The following is a 24,852-nucleotide window of genomic DNA, read 5'->3' as shown; positions in this document are numbered from 1 at the left end:
TGCTTTTTGTCTTGCGGTGAATAACCTCGTTCATTCTGATTCCTTCCAGGAAAAGTTCTTATTTTCAACCAGGGATGTCATTAACGAAAAAGAAACCCTGATAGGTGTGTTTCGGTTTGCTTTAATATCTGTGAATACACCTTTAACTAAAAGTTCTGTTTAAGCTCCAAACAACTGCAGCACATAGTCACTCGGAGATTAAGCAGCCACTAAAATTGTACTTAAACACTTCGGTTTAGTGTAACATCAAGTCATCAATGATTAGCGCAAGTCATATAGAGCAGTATGATCAGCCTATTTTAAACTCTTCTGTCGCTTTCTCTCGTTTCCACGTTACTCCCTCCGTCCCAATGAATGGTATAAAATTTCCTTTTGAGACGTCCCACCAATTGTATACATTCCAAGTAGTAAACTTTTATAATATAAAATATCATTACACCAATTACTTTCTTCCACTATCTCCATTCTATAATAATATGGGGTTTATGGGATTTTCTATGGTGTGCCCAGGGCACACAATAGTCCCTAACTCCAATAATGAGACGTCCCACCAATTGTATACATTCCAAGTAGTAAACTTTTATAATATAAAATATCATTACACCAATTACTTTCTTCCACTATCTCCATTCTATAATAATATGGGGTTTATGGGATTTTCTATGGTGTGCCCAGGGCACACAATAGTCCATAACTCCAATAAAAATAACTCTTTTTGATTGGTGGATGAATAATAAATGATAATGGCCCCCCTGCATTCACATCAACTCCACCAATCAAAATAAGCCATTTTTATAAAATTTAGTGATTATTGTGTGCCCTTGGGCGCACATGAGAAAGACTGTAATAATATAAACACTATTACACCCACTACTTTTTTCCACTATCTCAAATCTATTACAGTATTAAATATAAATGAGTCCCATTATTATACACACTTTTCATCCAACTTTACTGATTTCTTACATAATTTCTTGGTCTCCGTGTACCAACTATTTGTATACGAATGGGGACGGTTGTATAAAAATGGGGACGGTGAGAGTTCCTTTTTTCTCACGCGTAAATTCATGGATTTCGTTATTGTTTCGACCGTTTCTGGGCTATTATTTAATCATATTTCTATAATAAATATTTTTTTTTCCCAGGAACAGAAGTGTCATAGTTATTGATAATTTTACATATTGCAGTTCTGGTTAGAAGAGCGTGGCAAAAAAAAAAAATTCTGGTTAGAAGAGATGTTTTTATTTTTTATTTACTTCTATTATACCCTTCTACATGTATTTTAAAACTTTGGGAGAAAATAAAAACAAAGTATAAATTGATTATCGAATTTTTAATATTTTAGGGGTCAACTTTTAAATTTATAATAAGTTGGTCATATATTTTTTTTAATTTATAAAAAAGATGGTTAAGTGTCACTTTTCTGAGGAAAAAGATTAGGGAATTGTTTGGTTTAGTTTTAAAAAAAAAATAATTATTGCTTAAAAGACAGAAGTGGATTATAAGTGAATTTGACTTATAAGTTATTAAATATGTATGGATAATTGTATTTATAAGTCAGTTGAGTTTTTGCTAATTTAAATTTAGAAATTAAAAAAAAACATAGTATTATAATACAAGAAACTTTATTACTAAATAAAATTTATTACACACTAAAGATATAAAATTTTCATAATAAAATACAAATCACTAAAAGAAGTCCAAAAAAGACTAATATTTTTGAATTCCAGCTTCTTACTTAAAATTTACAAAATAAACTCTTCCACTTCTTTTACAAACCATACGCAAGAAGCAGAAACAACTTAAATTGCTAAAAACATACACTTCTGCTCATAACCACACATGAACTATATTTTTTCTCCTAAAAATGATCTTTAACCATTTCTTTTAAAATATAAAAACCTGTCCATTAAAATATAAAAATGGATACAGTTCATCCACCATATTTTACCGAGCAATAACATAGTTCTGTATAATGTGGATGCGTTAGAGGCATGGTTTAGTAAAAATCGGCGGAAACTTTAAAATGTGAACACAATTATATACTTGGATCGGGTGGTGCTAAATATAACTAGTTACCAATAAGTGGAATTGAATTGAAGTACAAAAATGACAATTATTTGTGGAGCAAGAGTTTCTAGCTTCTTCCTTTTCTTTTCAGTTTGGTTTAATATAATAGTAGGCTAACGTTGATGAATTGAGTTGTTTACATAAATGTTGACCATCTTGTACGAAACAAAGGAAGTTAAATCATTGATCATCTACTTCGAAGGCTAATAAAAAAGCTTGACATGATGCTGATTTCTCAATTGACCTATCATGAAATTAGTAGATAAAATTTATACGCTGATTGCAATAATTTGAATTTACATGCTTCCTTCACCGCATGCTGCACGTGATATCTCATCTCGCGCTCACTGCATCGTATCAAATAAACCCTAGCTAGCTTTCTCAAATATTTAAGCATCTTGCTCATACATTTACTGCAGCTTACAGACATGTTACTGTTAGGATAACTATAATTACCGGATGTAATCAACAAATATAAAACTACTTTTAACTTGGCAGGAAACCAAGAACAGAGGAAACTAAAAAGATAACGAAGAGGTGGTTTGGAGATCTGCCCATTCCAAACCCATACTTAGTATTTGGTTATAAAATATATAATTTCAAACCTATACGTCAGATTCTCATAATACGAGTTTTTGAGTATTTAAATATTAATATCAAATAGAAGAATAATCAATGATGCAAAAATATATAATAATAACAATTTCTTAATATAAATTAATAATTTTATTTTTTTTAAATTAAATATATTGATTCTATCACTCAACAAAACACATTATGTCAGACATGATATGATGCCTTAATCATACCATATGATTATCCCGATTACTCATTCCAATCTCATACTACTCAGCAAACGAGGTCATGTTTAGAATTTCTCAATTTTTTATAATCTTTTACACGACATTTTAATATGTATATAAACTATATATATCTATATAAAAATAATCTACTAATTATTTTTAAATTTATATTTTTTATAATAATTTAAATATTGAATTTTATTTAAAACAATTTATAAACTTATATTCATAGAAATCTTAAATACCTGTTACAACTTGTGTCCCCATCTAAAAAACCCAAATATAATTCGGATCTCAAACACTTCCACTTATTTTACGTGACACCTTTATCACCTCGCCTTTTCACGAATTGAATGCAAGGTGGGACCAAAATTTATCTAACAAAAAGCCAAATTAGAGCAACTCCAAGGGGCTCTCTAAACAAGCTCCTAAGTCTAAAATTTAGGAGCAAATCAAAATTTAGTGCTCCAATGGGCTCCTAGATGCTCTTTAAAAATTTAGGAGCCTACTCTCTCTCCTTTCTTTTAAAGAGCATCTAGTAGCTCCTAACTCAATATTATATTATTTTTCCTTCAATCTTCTCTCTCTTTTAGGTAACTTTTTCCTCTCATTTATATAAAATAAATATAAAATGTGAATAAGGAGCCAAATATAAAGAGTAGCATTGGAGTTCTCACGTTTTCCGGTGTATTAACTTACTAGGAGCCACATTTTATATTATTGTTTAGGGAATGATTTAGGAGTACCGTTGGAGATGCTCTTATACTCCTATATACATAGGTGTCGATGTAAAAGTTCTAATATAACCTTCTTTACCTGAAATGGAGTCGAGAAATTCAGAAAATAATTACAATTTTCCAAAGTAGAATGCAGAAGCTGCACATTTCCGGCAAATCTAGCAGGTATAAATTGTTAATTTTCTCCTTTAAAGGTGCCACATGCAATTTTCACCATACTTGAAATTTTTTACCTAACATCTACACATATATAGTACAGAATCTAAGAGGTTTGTGGTATCCTTGTTCTGACAATATGCCTACTCATTATCCTATTTACTGTCTCCATTTCTTCATTCTGTTTATTTCGGTGTCATCATCCGGAACACAAACAGGATACAGCACTAGTTCTGCGGCTAAGTTAGCCATGTTCGTGTTTGGCGACTCCACGGTTGATCCTGGTAATAACAACTACCTCCAAACCCCTTTCAAGAGCAATTTTCCGCCTTATGGCCAGGATTTTGTGAACCACATTCCTACTGGAAGATTTAGCAATGGTCGCCTCGTCACTGATTTTGCTGGTAAATAATCTAAATAGACTTATCTAGCACAAAATTATTATTTTTTTGAATTTTTTTACTGGCTCTGTGTCAGTGTTTTCATTTGCTGATCGAAGTTGTGTGATTAATTAGCATCTTATGCTGGTGTCAAAGAAAATGTGCCACCATATCTGGACCCTGGCCTTAGCACGGACGAGCTTCTGACAGGTGTTAGTTTCGCCTCTGCTGGCTCTGGACTTGACCCTCTCACGGCCAAATTAAGCGTTCGTCTCTCTTCTACCTCTCAGATAATCTCTCTGGTGTCACTCATTTGAGAAGAAGAGAATTATAAATATGCTAGTGAACTTTATGTTTATTTCACGAATTAAAGTGAATACCCCACGAACTATAATATGTTGAGTAAGACAAAGGACAAACGGCAGAGCATTATTTCACAATAAGCAAAAAAATTAAATTTTTACTCTTTTCTCTGATTAGCAGTTATATTACATTTACAAGCAGAATTTAGTTACTTCTTACCTTTGGCATTTTCTAAACGTTTTTGAAATAAATGTGCAGGGTGTGATGTCAATACCGAAACAAATGGAGTGTTTCAGAGAGTATAAATCAAAGGTTGAAGAGATGATTGGGACAGAGAGAACTCAAGCCTTGCTAAAGAAGGCTGTATACATTATCAGCGCAGGAACGAACGATTTCATTGTCAATTATTATGGTGCCTCTGGAATTCGAAGATATAGCTACTCAATTCCCAGCTACTCCCAATTTCTGACGCAACAACTCCAAGAGTTAATAGAGGTCAGTATGTACGTAAGGCTGGTGTTATTTAGCATGCATGTTCACTGGAGTAATTGCGAGGACAAACAATTCGTCTGTCTCTGCAGGTTCATCAGGATAATTAAAATTGTCATCCTGATCACTGATCTAGTTGTCACTACTCTGTATAATGGTGGAACCTGGATTTGAAAAGAACCAGGATGAAAATTCAAGATTAGCATGGGCTCATAAGAGGAAAAAAAAAAAGAATAACTAATTATTTCATTTAATCAGAGTTAGCCCTGCCCCTTCCTTAAGTGACCTTAACTCTGCGAGTAACTAGATTCCAGAGCTTCTGTCCCGACATGATCACTTAATAGTTCTCACTTTTAGGTTGGACATTATTGCATGGAATCATGGGTGGATGTAGGATGATTTTTTTCAGGAAGTATGAAGCAATTTTTCACAAAAATCTTTATATCTTCAGAGGCTACTTTCATACTTTCGTAAAATTTAGAATGATAGAGAAAATGTCATTAAAATTTCAGAGGTATTCGTCAAAAAATAAAAATAAAAAAAATTAGGAGGTACAGGGTTGCCCGTCAATCATCATCCCTTACTAAATCTGTCCGTGCATGTAACCCCATTGAATAAGCTGTTGTATCAGAGATAAGCTACTTATGTCATTATGTGGTCGGCATACAGCCATGGAACTACAATTCACTTTGATTGAGACAGCAGCCCATAAAATCGCATTATTAATGGATACATAGTTGTAGTCACTTGTCACTACTAAATGTGTACGAAGTACGCATTTCCACTGATTCTTTTATTTTTCTTCTTTTTTTAATTTATAGGATCTGATGGACGTCGGAGCTCGCAGGATTGTGATCGTAGGGGTGCCCCCGTTTGGATGCTTGCCTGCCGTGATAACTCTGTATTCAAACCAAATCCTCCATCACAAGCGCGAGTGCATCGCCACAATGTCTTCGGATGCACAAGGTTTTAATCAAATGGTGAAACAAAAAGCTAAAGAATTGGAAAGGAATGGCTCCAAGATCTATCACGTGGACATATACGAAACATTCAAGGATATTATACAAGACCCCAAAGAGTTTGGTATGTTGAAAAACGTGTTAGAATTCAAACACAATTAAGTTAATTTTTTGATTAGTACTGTTATGGTTTTGTTGCAGGTTTTAACAAGGTGTATAGCGGTTGTTGTGGTACTGGATTAATAGAACTATCTTATTCGTGCAACGCGCAATCAAGGCTCTGCTCTAATGCTTCTGAGTTCGTGTTCTTCGATTCAGTGCATCCTACTGAAAGAACATATTTTCTGGTATTCAAGGCACTTATTCCGACTATTGATCTCGTCCTCAAGTCTGATTAGTTCCGGATCAGAAACCTTGATCCGGGGATCCTGCATTCGGATTTGTAGGCCTAAATTAGAAGGCGCAATTAGCTGTGATTAGTTGGAACACTGTCAAAAATTTGATTGTAAATTGGAACAGCACAAGTAGCTGTGTAAGAAAGACTCTGGTTATATGTGGAATAAAGAAGTATCACTATCAGTTGTAATATATACTATATACTAATCCACAAGTAAAGATGTGCATGCATATTCTGGCGCCAGTAGACTAACTAGTTTTGAAACAGAGCCGTGCTAATTGTGTTATTACTCGATTATATATAGTAAACGGGAGAGTACATAACCCGAGTTTTGAAATCCCATAATAATGTGGGTATTTTTCGCAAAAAGGAATAATAAAAAAGAAATTAGTCACCAGTTACAAAATATACCAGAACTCCACCTAACGTCCCTGTAGATTTTATATCTGCAGGCAAAGAGTACTCTGTCTTGACGGAAGCACGTACATTCTACTAAGATTTCGGCTTTAGAAATACGAACCAATAAAATTAACAAAAATATAACGCCAGTTAGTTCGATGAGAGCAATTTGATATAGGGCTGTTAACGAAATGAATATTTAATGAAATATTCGGTATTCGAATTCGTTTAATATTATTCGTGTTCGTTTATTAACAAATACAAATACGAATTCAAATCTTAAAAAATATTCGGTTCACTAACAAATACAAATTCGAATAGATAAATATTCGTATTCGCTATTCGCTTAATTATTCGGAAATTAAATATTATATATATATATATATATATATATATTATTTTATATAATATAGAAAAATATCATATTTTTTATTTAATAGGATTATGGATTATTTTGGGACCAGATATTAAATTAAACCAGCCCAGTCCATATACTAAAAGGTTGAGCCAGTGGAAGTTCTGTTGTATGATCTCGGAATTAATTAAGGCGTATTAAACTTTACATTTTTGTTGTAATTTGAGTTTTATTTTCTTTGAATTGGATGATTGTAGTCTGTATAATTAGTACTTTATAGTTTGTTTGAATTGGTGAAGTACGAGAGTTTATAACTTTTGTCACAGGCTAGCACTTCAGTTATTTAGTTCCATTTTGTTATAAATGAGTACCTTATACGAATACGAATAATTCGTGAATCTAACCGAATCCGAATACGAAAACAAATAATTATTCGGATAATAAACGAATACACATCCGAATATATGTATTTAAGCCGAATACAAATATGAAAATTAAGATATTCGTTTCGAATTCGTTTCGTTAACAGCCCTATTGATACCAGAAAAATAGCGCATAAGTGTTTTTATGCAAAAAAAGTAAAATTTATTTTAAAATAAATATATACAAGTGATTAAAGTTTTTGAGAAATGAGTAGAGTTAATGAAATAAAAATTCGTATTTTCAACTTCTTATAATTGTTTTTGATTTTTTACAAAAACAGTACGAATAAATGCCTACAAGTTTAAAATCAACAAGTCCAGATTTATACTGGGCCGAACACCCCAAATAACTCAAATTATCTGCAACTCTACCATCCACCACTGAAATATTAATAATTACAAGCAAACAGCTCAAGAGTCAGGTATAGGGATGGCATAAAAAACCGATTCGAATGGATACCCGACCGTTTCGATCCGAATGGATCTTACCGAACCCGATATTTTGGATTTGATTTTTAGACCCGAACGAGTTTGGATTTGGATTTGGATTTGGATTTGGATACTAGGTATTCCGTATCGAAACCCGACCCGAAATCCGAATCCGATCCAAACCCGAAAAAAAATCCAAATATATATATGTATATGTATATGTATATGTATATGTATATGTATACTAATATACTTTTTTTCAATTTTAAATCTACTAAATTTTGTTTATATATACATAGGTAGAGTGTGAATGTGTATATTCTTGGGTTATAATGACTTTTTTTGTTTAACTAATGAATTATTTTAAAATTTCATACTTCGTATAGTGAAGATTTGTGTTTAGAAATTATTAAATACGTTTCAAAATTTTATTAATGTGTAATACTTTATTATTAAAGTAGTTTAGTTTTAAATATAATGAAATTTAAGGGCGAAAAAATCAAAAATAATATTCCTACAATACTATATAAATTTCGGAATTCAGGTTTTGGATAAACCTGAACAAACCCGAACCCGATCCGAAACCCGTGGATTTGGATTTGGATTTGATACCTGAAACCCGATTGGATTTGGATTTGGATTTGGATTTTAAAAATAATTTGAATTTGGATATCTCAAATATCCGAACCGATCCAACCCGTTGTCATCCCTAGTCAGGTAGATCCTTCCAAGAGGGATGTGATATTTCATTTGGCACAGCACTCTTATTTTTGTTGGCCTAACAAGTTTGACAAGTAAAGTTATCATTTTTAGTATCCTCCCATGATAAAATCATTGTAAACTTATAGTAGGTATTTTATTATTTACTTATAATTATATTTGTTCGAATGTATTAATAATTTTAAATAATAGTATTAAATTAAGTTTTAATAATCAAGATGTTAAAATATTAGTATCTTATGATGATTTGGGAATATATAAGATACACACTTTACACAATTTATCTAGCTAAAATATATATATACAAGTCCAATTTGTTCATCAGTGCATAAGTGTCTTTTATAGAAAAATATACAAAGACAAAGACTGCTAATTATCGAACAATAAAATTTTCAATCCGGAATATGACAGGACGAGAAACAAATCAATAACATATAAGTTATAGCTAGTTGAGGTAATTATGTGTTTTGGCCTAATTTGACTATGAATATGTTAAAAAAGAAAAACTCAGTAAAAATACAATCATGCACATTGACTTCTGGTTTTCCACTCAATTATACCATGATATTTCTCATTTTAATTGAGGTAAAATGTGATAGTATGTTAAAACTACAATCACATTTTAATATCACAATCCTGGCTCCTTTTTTAAAATCAAATTATATGTTATTGGAAGCTCTCTGTCAAGGGAGTTAATTTTCTATATATGTCTTTATATTTTAACACAAATAAAATGCAGCTATGGGAGGTCCTTGCGTAAACTTTCTCCGTTTCGTGATTCAGTTTCAGCTCATTTTGCTGGCATTGGCTCAAAAACAAACCTTAAGGACTAATTCAGGTAATTTAGCCATTTTTGCATTTGGAGATTCTTTTGTTGATCCAGGAAACAATAACTACATCCGAACTATATCAAAGGCCAACTTCCCGCCATATGGCATCGATTTCGAAAATCAAATTCCTACTGGAAGATTTACCAATGGCCGCCTTGTCACTGATTACGCTGGTAATCCACTTCTTTACTTATAGCCAGAATAGTGTATTGTTGTTAATTTTACGTGCATTTGCGGATAATATTGAGATTGATATTTGATGTGACGAATTTTTGGGTGTAGCATCGTATGCTGGTATCAAAGACTACGTGCCACCATATTTGGACCGAAACCTCAGTATGGAAGAGCTGCTCACTGGTGTTAGTTTCGCGTCTGCTGGCTCTGGATACGACCCTCTTACCCCGACATTAACTGTTCGTATTCCTTGAAATATATGGCATGCCTCTCTTTTATCCGATTTTCTAGTGTGTGCAGATGAGCACAATCTAATATTCACATTTTAGATAGGTGGTTGATATCTATTGGCAACGGTCTTATATATTATTAATGATGGTCCTCTTGCACGCACAAAAATCTCCATCAATAATAAATCTCTCACCTATATAAAAAGCAGTTGTTAATGTGTGCTCACTAGAAAGACCCGTCTTTTATATTGCTCGAGGTTCTATTGTCTGGTACGTTGGTAATTTTGGTTTGTAAACTAATCTGCAGGGTGGTGTAATCTCAATGCCAAAACAAATTGACCACTTTAGAGAGTACAAATCAAGAATTGAAACCCAAATCGGGAAAGAAAGAACTGAAGCCCTGATAAAAAATGCTGTCTATGTTATTAGCGCAGGTTCAAACGATTTTTTATTCAATTATTTTTGGGTCTCGGGAATTCGAAGATTAAGCTACTCTCTTCCTAGATATTACCACTTACTAATGCAACAGCTTCAACATTTTCTGCAGGTCAGAATCTTAAACCTGTTACGGAATGATATCTAGTACTACCTCTGTTTTCTAATAATTGACGTTTGATCTCTGACATGCACCTTTAGATGCGTTGACCGCATAGTTAATATTTTCTTTCCGTGAGTAAAAATATAGCATTAAAACTATTTTCCTGTTTCCGACATTGCAGGATTTGCTGGACCTCGGAGCTGGTAATATAGTGATGATGGGACTACCTCCGCTTGGGTGCTTTCCCCTGGTTATAACCTTGAAATCAAATCCTATCAACGGGTTTCTTGAACGCCAATGCGTTACCAGAATATCTGATGCTGCACAAGGTTTTAATCAGATTGCTAAACAAAAATGTAAGGAAATGGAAAGAGTCGACTCTCAGATTTATTACGTCAGCCTATATGAATCGTATATGGATATTTTCCAAGATCCTAAAAAATTTGGTAGGTTAATATATGAACAAGCACGTTTAAAATACGCAGGCACAATATATAGATTAAATAAATTGGTTGGTTAATTATTTACGCAGGTTTTGATAAGGCTGACACTAGTTGTTGTGGAACTGGAATTCTGGAAGTATCGATTTTCTGCAATCGAAGATCGAGACTGTGCCCTAATGTTTCTGATCATGTGTTCTTTGATTCTCTGCATCCAACTGAAAGAACATATTCTCTTTTGTTTGAAGCTCTCGCCCCCACAATAGATCTCATCCTCCAGGGGAAACAGTAGCTCAATTCGTTTAACAATAAAACGTGATTTATATTGAAAACTGGAATCATATAAGTGTAACAGCCAAGCAGTTGCGGAGTATGCATGTATAAAAACTGTAAAGAAATGAGAGGAACGGAAGAAGTATCTTTTCTCGTATTCGACAGAACAAAGGAGTTTTGCAAAGTCCATCAATAATAATTCGGTGTACGGGTGCTTTTTTCTAGTGACTTGTTTGATTCTTATTTTCCCGATCTCCGAGTTGAAGTTTAATTTTGTCGTAGTCTCTGAAGTTCTCTGACTGTGTTCGATAGAGAAATCACATTCTGAGATGCGAAACAGAGTCCTCAGAATCAGTGAAATATTGATGTTAATTCGGCATGGAGGTAGAATAAATGAGTGAATGTTGAACGATATAGAGTGACTAAAGAATCTTGACGTACATGGAGTCGTATGGTTCTCATAACGAATCTAAAATCCTTCTTGTTATCCTGTACATCCTGCACGCTCACTTTGATCTTTAGGAATTAATAGCCATACGTGTACAAATGTACTCCAACTTTCGCACCGATTCCGTCCCACCAAATTCTTTACGTTACTTTTTGACACGTATTTTAAGAATTTTATAAAATATGCTTATCTTATGTATTTTTTTTAAGAAAAAATTCTGAAAAAAAATTTGGAGTTTAAACTTTTATTATAAAAAAATAAAATTAAAAATACGTTATAGAACTATACTTTACGAGAGGCTCAAAATGCGTGCAAATGGTGCACGTTAAGCGCAGATACGCCACTCATAATAGTACGTAGCATGGCGTGGCCTGCTTTTATTCATTCGTACTCCATCTCCACTTTTCTGAATGTTTTATTTTTTTGTTTTTCTGAATGTCTCGTAATAAAAACTAAAAAGTTAGTGCTTCGTCATTTTGACCCTGTTTCTTCCTACCTCCATTTTCTTTCTCGTTTAACTTTGTGCATAGTTTTTACTTCCATTTTACACTGCATTACATTTTTATATTTACGCTACTACACTTTGCGTTGGAGTTGAAGAGATAATGGTGCAAATATTGGACTTTCGAAAGTTCTCATCCTTGTCATTGAATACAGCAAGAAGTGCAAATTTTAAACAATGATGATCATGTGGGTTTATCCGTATTTTTGAGTTTTTGAATAGGTGTTTAAATCGTGGATGAGTTTATGGATTGTATACAAACACATAAGAAATATAACACAAAAAAAATTTAACACATATATTAATTTTTTATAAAATAGCGCGAATAATATATTGCAACTATCATACTTGAACTCTACTCCAGGCTCCAGCAGAGTATCAATTGAGCATGAGCAACTTCCCCAAGAGGCCAAGACTAATGGATATCCAACAGCATCTCCGACCCTCCCAAACCCTTAGCTAAAAATCTAGGTGACTTTCCAAAATTAAATTTTATAACCAATGTTCTCAAAAAATGTAACTCCAACCACAACAAGCTCTTGTGTATAATTATAACCATCCACCTATGGATGACTATATTTGTCGATCCGCTATAGATCTGTAGCGAATTTCACGTCATATTCCGCAATTTATTATCCTTCTTCCCGTTGATTACATATTATTTATTACCATGTTAAACTGATATATTCTATTTATAACAATTTAAATATTAATAACATACTATTTTTAAATTATAGCCAATCAATATAGCCAATACCATTGAAGCACAATGTGTTACAGATTCAGCAAATTTTACATAATGTCTGGTCCAATTTAGCCAACGATTATAAACAACGTCGTTGAAGATGCTCTAAGTACTTATATATATTACTACTCTCTCCGTCCCATTCATTTGTATACAGTTACCAAAAATAATAAACTTTTATAATATAAAATAACATTACACCAACTACTTTCTTCCACTATCTCCATTCTATAATAATATAAACACTGTTACACCCACTACTTTCCTCCACTATATCAAATCTATTATTAAATATAAATGGGTCTCACTACTATACTCATTTTTCACCTAACTTTACTGATTTTATACATTTTTTCTTGGTCTCCGTGTCCCAGCCATTTGTATACAAATGACCGGGACGGAAGGAGTAATTTTTATCTCCTTAAAAAGTTTAATATCTTAATGAAGTTGTACTTATTGAGAAGAACAAATTTTTGTTCGGCAGACATATTGAAAATAACTTATCATGAGGAGTTTAAGTTAGCAATGTGGCTGGGTAAGCAACTTCTTGTATTAATCTCTTAAATGCAATCATTTTTCTTTATTACTGCTGACCAAATAAGTTAATAGTATATCGATAATTTCATATCCTTAATACTCCCTCCATCCCAAATTAGATGGCCCCGTTGATTTTGGGCACACAGTTTAAGGTTCATTGACCGCATAGCTACATGACTTATTTTTAAAATTTTATTTTTGTAAATAAATATTTAAATATGAAATTTTTATTTACAAAAAAAAAATAAAAAAATAAATTTTGGAAGTAGACGGTCAATGCACCTAAAGTTACGTGCCCAAAGTCAACGGGGCCATCTAATTTGGGATGGAGGTAGTAGTTAATACTGGAGTGTGAATAAAGTAACCACTGAATGATAGCTGGCAAAGATTAAATTATATAAAAAGTGCTGTGTTACTTTCCAGTGCAGTTGATATAAAAAAACTATTGATGCAAATGTAACATCATCCGTTGTAGTCTAGTTGGTCAGGATACTCGGCTCTCACCCGAGAGACCCGGGTTCAAGTCCCGGCAACGGAATTTTTGTCCTGCAGCTGTATATTTCTTCATACCTATACCAACCGTGTGTTGCTTTAATCGTTTTCTTCAATCACTTCGATGTTTATCCTGCAGCTGTAAATTTCTTCAATCACTTCGATGTTTATTTTCAGCTGCAATATATTATAGATGTTATGTGGAAGCGTTTATTTTTGGCATTACATTACAGCCTGATGAAAGCTGCTGGTCCTTCACAGATCTGCAGCTATTTTAACGTCCTACCTTTTTTGATCTTATTATTTCCCATAGGATTTGGTCTGAACTTAAAAATAATTATCTTGAGATATTTTCTTTAGATTTTCTTCCTAGATCTGCATTTGTGGATTATTAATAGTTATATGTATGCCGTTGAACCTGGTCCATGTGAAATCAACTCGAAATATGATCCAGAAAAAATGTGGATATGGTTCAAACACCAGGTATACGGATAAGGGCTGTTAACGAAATGAATATTTAATGAAATATTCGGTATTCGAATTCGTTTATTAACAAATACAAATACAAATTCAAATCTTAAAAAATATTCGGTTCATTAACAAATACAAATTCGAATAGATAAATATTCATATTCGCTATTCGCTTAATTATTCAGAAATTAAATATTATATATATATATATATATATATATATATATATATTATTTTATATAATATAGAAAAATATCATATATTTAATAGGATTATGGATTATTTTGGGACCAGATATTAAATTAAACCAGCCCAGTCCATATACTAAAAGGTTGAGCCAGTGGAAGTTCTGTTGTATGATCTCGGAATTAATTAAGGCGTATTAAACTTTACATTTTTGTTGTAATTTGAGTTTTATTTTCTTTGAATTGGATGATTGTAGTCAGTATAATTAGTACTTTATAGTTTGTTTGAATTGGTGAAATACGAGAGTTTATAACTTTTGTCACAGGCTAGCACTTCAGTTATTTAGTTCCATTTTGTTATAAATGAGTACCTTATACGAATACGAATAATTCGTGAATCTAACCGAATCCGAATACGAAAACAAATAATTATTCGGATAATAAATGAATACACATCCGAATATATGTATTTAAGCCGAATACATATATGAAAATTAAGATATTCGTTTCGAATTCGTTTCGTTAACAGCCCTATACGGATTCAGAAGCACACCTCTGCCACCAAATGACATTAACTGCTAATCATAAGGATGCTAGAATAGAAGTTCTTTACACAAATTTGAATGCAGATCCTTTAATGAAAAAGGCAAATATATTAAAACTGTAATATACTATCAACTTGGATCGATAAAGGACCTTCCATTTACCACAAGACAACAATGCTGTGTTGATATAACAAAATTAATGTTTTTCTGACAAAAAGTTAGCCATCAGATATGCGCATTGCAATTTTGCTTGTACCTCTGGGTTGGAAAAAGCAGTATCCCTTGGTTTAGGCTAACTTGACTCTTGTGATGCTCCTGCTGCTTCATTATTACCATTCCTGAAGTGATGAAGGTTTGCAAAATCTGATATGTGAATATTTGTAGTGCTAAAGGTTAGACGAAGTCTACTGAGGCAACTAGAACTCACTTGGGCGATTGAGATGAATCAAGATGCATTGTTACGGGGCCATCATTGACCAGGTTGACCTTCACTTTCAGTAAAACGACAGTTAATACTTCCTTAACCTTTTCTCGACAAGATAATGGTGACATGGCAGATACCAAAGAACATAAATCAAAAACCTCACCTTCATCATTGCTCCAAATATACCATCTGCGACATATAGTGAGTGAAAATGAAATAGGATTAGTACAACGTTAAGCGTTTACATACATGCATGATGTAATTTGAGTAAAGCATCCCGCCTAAATCTAGAATAATGTTTTACGATAGATCAGACACACTTTGCCAAGTTTAATATAATACATTTAACATGAGCTTTATGACATGACATTGACACTTAGTCAAGGCCTAAATGTAAGGATACTTGACCCTTTATCATAGCTTTGAATAAGAAATGCCTGATCGCTTAGTAAACTGGACACCCAATTCAGGTCCAGGTAATTTTCTTACGAGTAAGAGTTATACAATTATGCCCCTTTAGGTTAAACAAAACACATTGTAAGGGAACAAAATAAAATTTGTATTATTTTGTATGTAAATAGTCACAAAAGCATTCTTGTGCTATCATGTCCTTTATGTAGGTAAATTACGAAAACTTAATGTTCTCACCTGTTGGTCACTATATAATCCTGTTCTGGAAACATGACCCTCTTAACTATATCATTGTAGGTTTATGCTCCAGGAATGACCATGCAACATCTTCCACCACTACTGTTAAAAAATTACACATAACACAGACATTTTGTTTCATCTAACCTCTTATCTTACGCTGTTTAGCTATACCCGTATAACATATTCACTATCCTCTACTCTGAAACTGGATTCCAGTATAAGAAGTATAACCCCATTTTTTCCCATCAAGTACACTTGTGATCACGTTAGAGTTATAAATTCACTTAATATAACAAATTCAGAAGCTAAAACAGACTTATATTTCAAAGTCTCAGTTCCATACGACCGCCAGCTTAAGGTACTGCAGACTGCAGTTGATGACTCAAATTACTAGCGCCCTGCGCACCTCTTGAATCAAATACTAGAACTACTCTTTTATCTTGTTAAACTCTGGGCTCTTTGAACAAATGTATCATGCCTATCAACATTTTCCAATGAAAGTAGAATATAAACATGCTCCAAGTAAATGAAGGTCGTGTTTGGAAGTTAGAGGTTTGGATCAAATTAGAGGTTTGACTGTTTGAGCAGGTGAATCATCTAACATTGCTGTTTGGTAGTTAGCGGATCGATATAGCGATTTGGACTCAATAACCTGATTTAGAAAATGCTCTTTGGAGGAGATTTTTCATTAAAGGACTGTCATGTGTCTACTTAAAGAACAAAAAGCTAATTCAACAACTATTTATCAAACAATTTCGTTCAAAACACCTAATCAATGAGCTAGTCAAAACATCTAATTTATTCCACTCACAACTAACCGGTAATTGCCACATAATAATTCTTTAACTGAAAAGGCTCCTCTTAATAGCTTTTTCAAAATAAGCAGATTGAGTCCAAACCACTATTTCAAAACACTAACTACCAAACACTAATATTAGAGGATTCATTTGTTCAAACCTATGATGCCTCAAATTATCTAATTTTTATCAAATCTCTAATTTGCTACAATCACCTATTTTTTTTTTATCAAACCTCTAACTTCCAAAACACTCCCTATACTTTTTTTCTTGCCTAAACATACAAACTACCATTCAACTTGTAATACCACAAAGAAGGTGTCATTAATCAAACTACAAAAAATCAGAACTCACACTCTACTTAAAGTCTTAAACAAACATTAATAACAAGGAAACCAAAGTCAGTACCTTTAACTGCATCAGTTCTGTAAGCTTTCCCAAACCTTTCAACCACAGAATTATAAAAAGGTCTCGCTCTATCAGGAGACATTGCCACGTGAAAATCCGGCTTGTTTCCCTTCATTATCCCATACAATGTAAACTGACTAACTGCACAACAGAAACAATCCTCAACTCTTCGAACCAAACAACTCATTCTCCCTAGTCCCAACTCCTCATCCCACATTTCCAGAAAAAAGCAAATTTCGCAAGTCCATTCACAAATATACTAAAAATAGAATTCACACACCTAAAAGAACTTCATAATTCAATTGCATAACCTGGCAATGCACCAAACAAAATCACTTATTTATTTGTTTAAATTTATCTAAACAAATAAAACTAAAAATGCTGGTAGTTTGGCACAAACATTTCGATCCCAGGATTTTCCAGTAGTGTCATTTGGGAACAATCTCATGTTTAACACTTTGCGACATCTGTAAATAAAATTAAATCAACAAATCACTCGATTATATGATAGAAAAAAAAGAATGATAGAATAAAAGAGGAAAGAATACATAAAGTCAGCATCGGAGTCAACGTCGGAGTCGTGAAGGCCGACGAGAACGAGCAGGCCAGGCCCAATTGCTGATACAGTGCGGCCTTCTACCTGCAATTGCGAAGATGAACACCAAATATATAAAGAAAAATATCAAGAAAAACATAATCATCACTTGTTTACCTCCACGCTAGCTGAGGCTACTCGCTGAACCACGGCCCTCATTTTTCTCTTATTTACTCTCCTCTCCTGCTAATTGCTATCACAGTCTTCGACTCTTCGTTATAAGAATGATAGAATTTTTTTAGGAATTCTGGATACTTATTTTTTTATAAAACCAAATATCTGGATTAATTTGATATTTTATTTGTTAAGAAATTATTATTTTTGTAAACATATAGTATAGTAGATAACATATTAACAAAAATAGCATGTTATCTTTATTAATTATTTATTTTGCAATATATATATATATATAGAAATTATAATATTTCGGAGATGAGAATAGAGTAAATAAAAAAATATTATTATTTTAAATTATTTATTTCACTAAACTTATAAACGCGTTAATTAGTATCTTTTATTCTTAAGAAAATTCATCGTACGTGGGTAACAGTGGAGATATTAAATTGGATATCAAAATTTATATTTAAATGATAATCCCTCCGTCCCTCCCATTTCTTATCGAATGAGTTGGGCACGGAGGTTAATAAATATGTATAAAGTAGTGGAAAAGAGAAAGAAAAGTGGATGAAGTGGTGGGATCCATTGATTTTTAATATATAAAAAGAAGATAGTGGAGTAAAAGTAGTGTGAAAAGGAAAGAAAAGTGAAGAAGTGGTGGGACCCATCGACTATTTTTGGTAAGTTTTGAAATGTAAAGAATTGAGTGGGACACCCCCAAAAGGAAAGTGTAAAGAAATGGATGGGACGGAGGGAGTATTATATTGTTGATTTGTCAATTTTATTTTTATATTATAATTGATGATATTAATGTGAAAGTAGATAATTTGATAAATTTAATTAAATATACATAATTACGTAAGTAATAATGAATATCATTTATGAGAATTATTATAAAATTTAATTATAATTGTACAAGAATAAAATAAAATATAAAAGAAAACAAGTTTACGACGCTAAAGCCTAAAATTTGAATTTCTAGAATAGCACTAATTATTTTATAATAATTGATAATATTAATTATAACGGATCAAAGTTTAATTAAATAAAATAATAATTTATAAATAAGCTTGGTTCGATCAAATCGGAATGGAAATAAATTTTCATGGAAACCGAATATCTGATTTGTTAATTAGTAGCAGGACTCGATATAGATTAGGATTCAAAGATTTTCGTCGTCTATGAAAGACTCTATAGATCCTGGCCCTTTCTCTCTGCGATTTCAAATACTCCATTGATCTCGCTTACATTCACAAAGAATACACACAAAAATCATAGAAAAACAACCTTTTCTCCCCCTCTTTGAATCTTTTCTTCTTGTTTTGTTCTCTTTCCCGTACGATGTTTCATTCTAATACCCATGTCAATGGTTTCTACAACTTCCTCGCTCAAGGCCTCGACAATCTTGACAACTCTTTTGCCTCACAGAACTTCATGTCTGTTGAGTTTCTTCAACATGTTCTCTCTTGTCTCCAATCTTTTCATTCCCAACTATGCATCTTAGTTCAACAACTTCACCTTCCGCGAGGCGGAAAATGGCTTAATGAGTACATGGACGAAACCTCCAGGCTTTGGGTTGTTTGTCGTGTTGTTAAATCAGCTCTCTCTCGCATGGAAACTTTTTACACAAGGGGTCCAAATATTGCCACCACTCTTCATGATCGGCATTATTTAAATTATCAACTTTCACGCCAGGTTTGTTGATTATAATACCCGGATGTTTTTGTGTACTCCACAGACCCTGTAATTATCGTCTCACAGTACAAGTCTCTTTTGAAAAATTACGCATATTATGAAAGTATTAATTTTGGAATATTGCCAGTTCACAGACAAGTATTATGGGACAAAAATTTCTTCTAAAACAAACTTGTAGTGTGGGACGGGGGAGTATATGTTTTGTAGCACTCAGTGCCTTTACTAATGCTCTTGTTTTGTGATCTTTATAGGTTTTTCAAGCAATTGCGGAATGTCAAAGCACCGCTAGCCTTCTCGTGCAGGGTAATAGGGTGCTAATGTATGTCAGAATCCGACAATTATCATTGAGATTTTATAAAAGTGTATCGATAGACCCAAAGTTCAATGCTTTGCATGGTTTCGAGGGAGTTCTGTATGCGATGAGAAATGTTAACTCATTGCTTGTTATGATATTACTGAGTGGACTATTATATTTTTGCCCTGAAACTAGTTTTTCTACTGAAGAAGGGAATGCTCATGGCCACGGGGATTCTGGTTCAGATTTTATGGTTTCTGCATCAAAACTGCACAAAAGATTGAAATCTGCAATTGATGAACGTCGAGGTCAAGGATCTGACATGCTTCTTTATGAATTCTTGAGGGCGAATAACACCTTAAAAGAGGTGGAAATTAAGTTGAGGAGAAATATGGATATCTACAAAGACATTAGAGTTGATGATATCAATGACATGGCCAAGAACTTGAAAAGTTGCTTTGAGGTTTTGCAACGCGGAGCTGAGAACTTTATTGTGCAGATTGATGATTTCTTTGATGAGATAATTGAAGGGAGGAAAAAGCTTCTAGACATGTGTAGTCAATAGGTAGTGACATTGATAAGAATTAAACTAGTAACACAGCCAATTAGATAGGCGGTAAGTAATAGATATGGTGTAGTTTTCGGACTTCTTCTAGTTGCAGCTATCTTTCTTGCTTAATTATATACAAGTGTTTCACAATCGTTTTATCCTTTCTTGAAAGCAGTTAATGTAAAGATTTGAAAATAAATTTATTCACACAGGAATCCAGTAGGAGAAACAAAAGGAATTGTTTTAGACCGGGATAGTTTCAATAGAAAGAAAAGATTTCCAATCACTGAAATGACATCTTCTAATGAAAATTTCTCATTTCTCGTCCTGCATTACCATGCGATGAAACCAGAGTCTCGAGAAGAATTTTTAGCAGAGGATTGTCAACTTCTGGTGAATGCAGCTTCTGTATTAAATCTCAGTTGGTTGCTCGCCTCACAAGTTGTGCTGATAATTTGAGGACTGTGGACATAATCAATCTTGCTAGTAGGAGTTACATTGCACTGAGAGAATCAGGAGATGATTATATAAATAAACTAATTGCAAAACACCAAGAGGTAGAATTTGCTGCTACAGATACTAAAAATTGGAATGACCGAGAAGGCTACTAATAATTTAGAACAATTAATAAATATATTAAAGAGTTTTAAAAAAATCCATACAATTCATATAACAAGAAAAGTACAATTTTAAAAACCGGCATCCATCTCCCATTTCTTTAGTAGTACTAAAATATAGATTATTTTAAAAAAATATTATTAATTTTTTCGGTTGAATAACTCAAGTGGTTAAGAGCGTATCATTTGTCGTTTCAAGTCCTGGTTCAACCATAGCTTGTGAGGCTATAAGCAATATTTGTCAAAAAAAAAAAATTAAAACTATAGCTAAAATTGCTTTTTAGTTAATTGTAATTCAATAATCAATATACTCCCTCCGTCCCATTTTAACTGCTTTTGACTTTTTTACACGTATTTTAAGATGTTAAAAAAATTACATCTAAACATGATTATTTTTTATAAAATTTATATCAAATAAAAGTTTAGAGTCTAAACTTTTATTTGATATAAGAATTGAAATTTTTTATTGAGTGTAGATATTGTTTTTTTACACCTCAATATACGTGTTAAAAAGTCAAACATCAGTTAAAATGGGACAGAGGGAGTACATGATTTGAAATATTAAGAAAAGATTAAATTATGTAAAATGATTTTCTTTAAAGACAAAGTTATGCCAGTACAGTACTTCAGTATCTAAACATTCGTCCGGCGATCTGATTCGTGGATAAACTTGCCACTGAGTTATATCTTAACTCGACTGAGTTCTAGTTTGACTCACAAGTCAGGTAAAACCATCTCTATTCAATTACAAATATGCACTCTTGTCCTTGATTTTGTCTAATTTGTGGCTGTCATTAGATGCCCTAATTTGAGGTTGCGAGTTAGCAATCGACGGTGCATATAAAGTGTTTGATGATATTACTGTGTTGATTTTGTTGTATTTTTGTTGCATACTTGAACTGATGATAAGAAATGAGCTAGATAATTAGTCCTCAAGTCTTGCATTTGTCAGGTGGGATTCTTTATAATTAATTGGCCCATGTTCCGAATTTGGTAAATAGCCATTATTTGATCAAGATTATATATTTTCTGTATGCAACAGGCATTGCAGTTGCAGCTACAGTGCTGCACAATATGTATCGAATTGTGAAAAGAGCCTTGAGGGTTGTAAATTCTGGAGTAGGGAGTTTCTCTGGCAGTTCTTCATGTTCTTCGACTCTTACTAAGAGACATCTCACTTGCTTTGCTTGGCCTGTGGATCTTCAGAAGTGCAATGATGTTCGAGGTGATTTCATGAAGTGGGGTTCACTTGGTTCGTGCAGGAGATCGAGTTTTGCCTCTGGGTATGAACCACTGAAACAAAAACCTTTGGGATCAATCATTGACATTAGGAGGGCAGAGCTTCAGTCACCAGAGGATCTTGCAGACATTTGGGATGATGTAATTTCTCTTCTTTATCTACCATATAATTGTTATACTTGAACCATCCTACTTTTGCATTCAACTACATATTTTTCGACCGATAACATGCCCATTTTGCCAGTTCCTTGATGCATGGACTCTAGCTTCGAAAGCAAGATTCTTTTCAATTTTTAATATAGGATATGATTATATGGTATTGCCGGCAGATGTATCGTTTTGTTTGACCTGGGAGTGTTTTACGGTTTTTATTTAACATACAATAAAAAGTAAGAAAAAAATTATAAATTAGGGAAATTAATCAACATACAGTAAAAGGTAAGAAAAATAATATAAAATTTGGATTTTAATCAACATAAAATAAAAAATAAAGTAGTTGCATGTGTATAAATATTATGGGATATGTGTATAAATATTATGGGTTTGAAAATTTGGGGCCCTCCAAACTTTGAGGCCTTGTGTTGTGGGACTGTTTGCACATGTTATTCACCGACCGACCGTGGTATATATCTTTTACCAGAAAAGTAGACACTTCATGATTTTTTTTTTAGCAGCTAGCTATAATAATAATCGTAGGTATATCGTCATAGTAAGTCATACTGGCCAAAGGATTCGTTATTTAATAGCTGAATAGGTTCAACATTAAGTATATATTTAGCAGTTTAGTAGATATGTAGAATCTGATCAGTTAAATGGAAGTATGGCTCTTCTTACTTCTCAATTTAACCTAGGAGAGTGAAAATATAGTATTATTTCTAGACTTATTAAAATTGGGTACACATTTATATGTGTTTGCCTATAAAGTTCCTAATATGCCGCTACAACTTTCTAGAGTAAGATTAATTAAGTTTCAAAATTTCATGCTTTTCGAACATATGCAAATATTTAGTATTGTATGCTTTGTCTCTGATTGCTTGGTATAGTTTCACTTGGGAAGAGGTCACATTGGTGTATCAATGAAAGCAAGCCTTTATCATCTGTTGCAGCAAAGAGCCGCAGACTGGTAACCCTGAAATAAACTTGTTATCTCTCTCTCTCTCTCTCTCTCTCTCTCTCTCTGTGTGTGTGTGTGTCTGTAATTTCATTAAAAAATACATAATGGCGCATATGAATAACATATTATATACATATACCATCTTGCAGCCGATTTTTTGTCATGCCGCTGCCGAAGGGAAGTGGCTATACAACAATGTTTGCTCAAGGTTTGCTCCTCAGTCAACTGCCTATTTTATTAAGAATTTTGTAATAACAGTTGGCATTACAAATCCAGCACACTGCAAGTCACATTAGTTTGAGGATCACTGTATGGTAGCTAAAACAGTAGTTAGTTCCATCAATGTATGGAAAATATATTTAGGAACCTGATGGTTGATACACCAAAAATGACCGCCAAACTTGATGTATTAACCCGTTAATTAGTAAAAGTTTGAGCATAGTCCAAATTCACCCAAAAATATGGGTAACTTGCGTGATTTACACTTTTAACAAGTTAAGCTTGTATTCTAGATGTGCTGTTGACATAAACATTTTTTTTACATTTTATGCATAGGGTCAAGTCAAAGGGCAGTAGCGTTATTTGGATTTCTTTTATAAATAATTTACCTCAAAAGTCTTTTCAGTGCAGATGCCACATATGATTTTTACTGGTCTTGAAGATTACAAGGCAAAGGGAACCGAAGCTACTCCTTACTTCACGGTTTCCTATTACACCGAATTTGCAGAAACCAAGGACTTGGTTCTTATTCGTGGTGATATTGTGTTTGCTAGCAAGCTTACCGACTCTGAGGCAAAGTGGCTTGTGGAGACGACACAGTCCTTTTACCTGAATGACAATAGATACAAATTGATCGAGAGGTTCAACAAACACACACGTGACTTTGAGTTTAAAGACGTTTTACAAGCATTGGATATCACATCCTTGTAGTTCTTTCCCCTTACTTAAAAATTTTGCTCAGGTGATGTAGAAAGAAAAGGTTTTGATGTTTAAGAGAACAGCTATTGTTGCGACTGTGGTCCACAGTGGAGATTCATTATGTATCAAAGTTTGTGGAGATCATGAGCTAGAGATCTTAAAGGCCATTTTGTTATTTTACATTGAAAGCATACTCTGTTGTTAACAGCAACTCTTCTAATAATTCAGTGGTTAATTCAACCATTATCTACTTCTGCAAGTTTAGGGAGACCTTAAAGTTCCATTCCTACTCAATTTAATCAGGCCATTGACATCTCGGATTAGAGTTAGAGCTCGAATCGGAATAAATATTTGAATATACAACTATCTTCGTAATATGTTGAAAATTGCCAGAAATTTGTGT

At 33.1% G+C, this 24,852-nt stretch overlaps 5 protein-coding genes and 1 non-coding gene across 10 annotated transcripts; 5 read left to right on the top strand and 1 right to left on the bottom strand.

Moving 5' to 3' along the window:
• The first annotated feature begins 3,689 nt into the window (after window positions 1–3,689).
• LOC108197452 (GDSL esterase/lipase At5g45960) lies at window positions 3,690–6,485 on the top strand. 2 transcript variants are annotated; one of them, XM_017365090.1, is made up of 6 exons: window positions 3,690–3,775; window positions 3,985–4,170; window positions 4,282–4,412; window positions 4,708–4,944; window positions 5,760–6,021; window positions 6,099–6,485. In XM_017365090.1, the coding sequence occupies exons 2-6, from the start codon at window positions 4,017–4,019 to the stop codon at window positions 6,293–6,295; spliced, it is 981 nt and encodes a 326-aa protein (XP_017220579.1). In that variant the 5' UTR covers window positions 3,690–3,775; window positions 3,985–4,016; the 3' UTR covers window positions 6,296–6,485. The 2 variants fall into 2 exon arrangements, with proteins under 2 accessions (XP_017220579.1, XP_017220571.1); XM_017365082.2 differs by lacking the exon at window positions 3,690–3,775 and having other exon boundaries at window positions 3,825–4,170.
• A 2,833-nt stretch (window positions 6,486–9,318) lies between these two features.
• Window positions 9,319–11,518, top strand: LOC108214928 (GDSL esterase/lipase At5g45960). Of its 3 annotated transcripts, none has more exons than XM_017387194.2 (5): window positions 9,320–9,622; window positions 9,732–9,862; window positions 10,161–10,400; window positions 10,573–10,747; window positions 10,924–11,518. In XM_017387194.2, the coding sequence occupies exons 1-5, from the start codon at window positions 9,361–9,363 to the stop codon at window positions 11,121–11,123; spliced, it is 1,008 nt and encodes a 335-aa protein (XP_017242683.1). In that variant the 5' UTR covers window positions 9,320–9,360; the 3' UTR covers window positions 11,124–11,518. The 3 variants fall into 3 exon arrangements, with proteins under 3 accessions (XP_017242688.1, XP_017242683.1, XP_017242674.1); XM_017387185.2 differs by having other exon boundaries at window positions 9,322–9,622; window positions 10,573–10,837; XM_017387199.2 differs by lacking the exon at window positions 10,161–10,400 and having other exon boundaries at window positions 9,319–9,622; window positions 10,573–10,837.
• A 2,283-nt stretch (window positions 11,519–13,801) lies between these two features.
• Window positions 13,802–13,874, top strand: TRNAE-CUC (transfer RNA glutamic acid (anticodon CUC)). The gene has a single exon. It is a non-coding gene; the product is annotated as a tRNA-Glu (tRNA).
• Window positions 13,875–15,050: 1,176 nt separating this feature from the next.
• On the bottom strand, window positions 15,051–18,131 carry LOC108212658 (uncharacterized). The gene is made up of 8 exons (XM_017384383.2): window positions 18,022–18,131; window positions 17,858–17,949; window positions 17,710–17,776; window positions 17,590–17,620; window positions 17,310–17,450; window positions 15,617–15,642; window positions 15,457–15,515; window positions 15,051–15,367 (listed from the first exon to the last, which is right to left on the bottom strand). The coding sequence occupies exons 1-8, from the start codon at window positions 18,061–18,063 to the stop codon at window positions 15,322–15,324; spliced, it is 504 nt and encodes a 167-aa protein (XP_017239872.1). The 5' UTR covers window positions 18,064–18,131; the 3' UTR covers window positions 15,051–15,321.
• A 1,231-nt stretch (window positions 18,132–19,362) lies between these two features.
• LOC108223946 (uncharacterized) lies at window positions 19,363–20,576 on the top strand. The gene is made up of 2 exons (XM_017398427.1): window positions 19,363–19,716; window positions 19,968–20,576. The coding sequence occupies exons 1-2, from the start codon at window positions 19,363–19,365 to the stop codon at window positions 20,574–20,576; spliced, it is 963 nt and encodes a 320-aa protein (XP_017253916.1).
• Window positions 20,577–21,764: 1,188 nt separating this feature from the next.
• On the top strand, window positions 21,765–24,708 carry LOC108209685 (uncharacterized). 2 transcript variants are annotated; one of them, XM_017380732.2, is made up of 5 exons: window positions 21,765–21,903; window positions 22,221–22,558; window positions 23,461–23,540; window positions 23,681–23,739; window positions 24,157–24,708. In XM_017380732.2, exons 2-5 carry the CDS (start codon window positions 22,253–22,255, stop codon window positions 24,459–24,461), a joined length of 750 nt encoding a protein of 249 aa, XP_017236221.1. In that variant the 5' UTR covers window positions 21,765–21,903; window positions 22,221–22,252; the 3' UTR covers window positions 24,462–24,708. The 2 variants fall into 2 exon arrangements, with proteins under 2 accessions (XP_017236221.1, XP_017236230.1); XM_017380741.2 differs by having other exon boundaries at window positions 24,162–24,301.
• The last annotated feature ends 144 nt before the right edge of the window (window positions 24,709–24,852 follow it).

The sequence above is a fragment of the Daucus carota genome, chromosome 1, assembly GCF_001625215.2.
Source record: "Daucus carota subsp. sativus chromosome 1, DH1 v3.0, whole genome shotgun sequence".
Taxonomy (NCBI): Eukaryota; Viridiplantae; Streptophyta; class Magnoliopsida; order Apiales; family Apiaceae; genus Daucus; species Daucus carota.
This window is presented reverse-complemented; position numbering and strand designations above follow the sequence as displayed.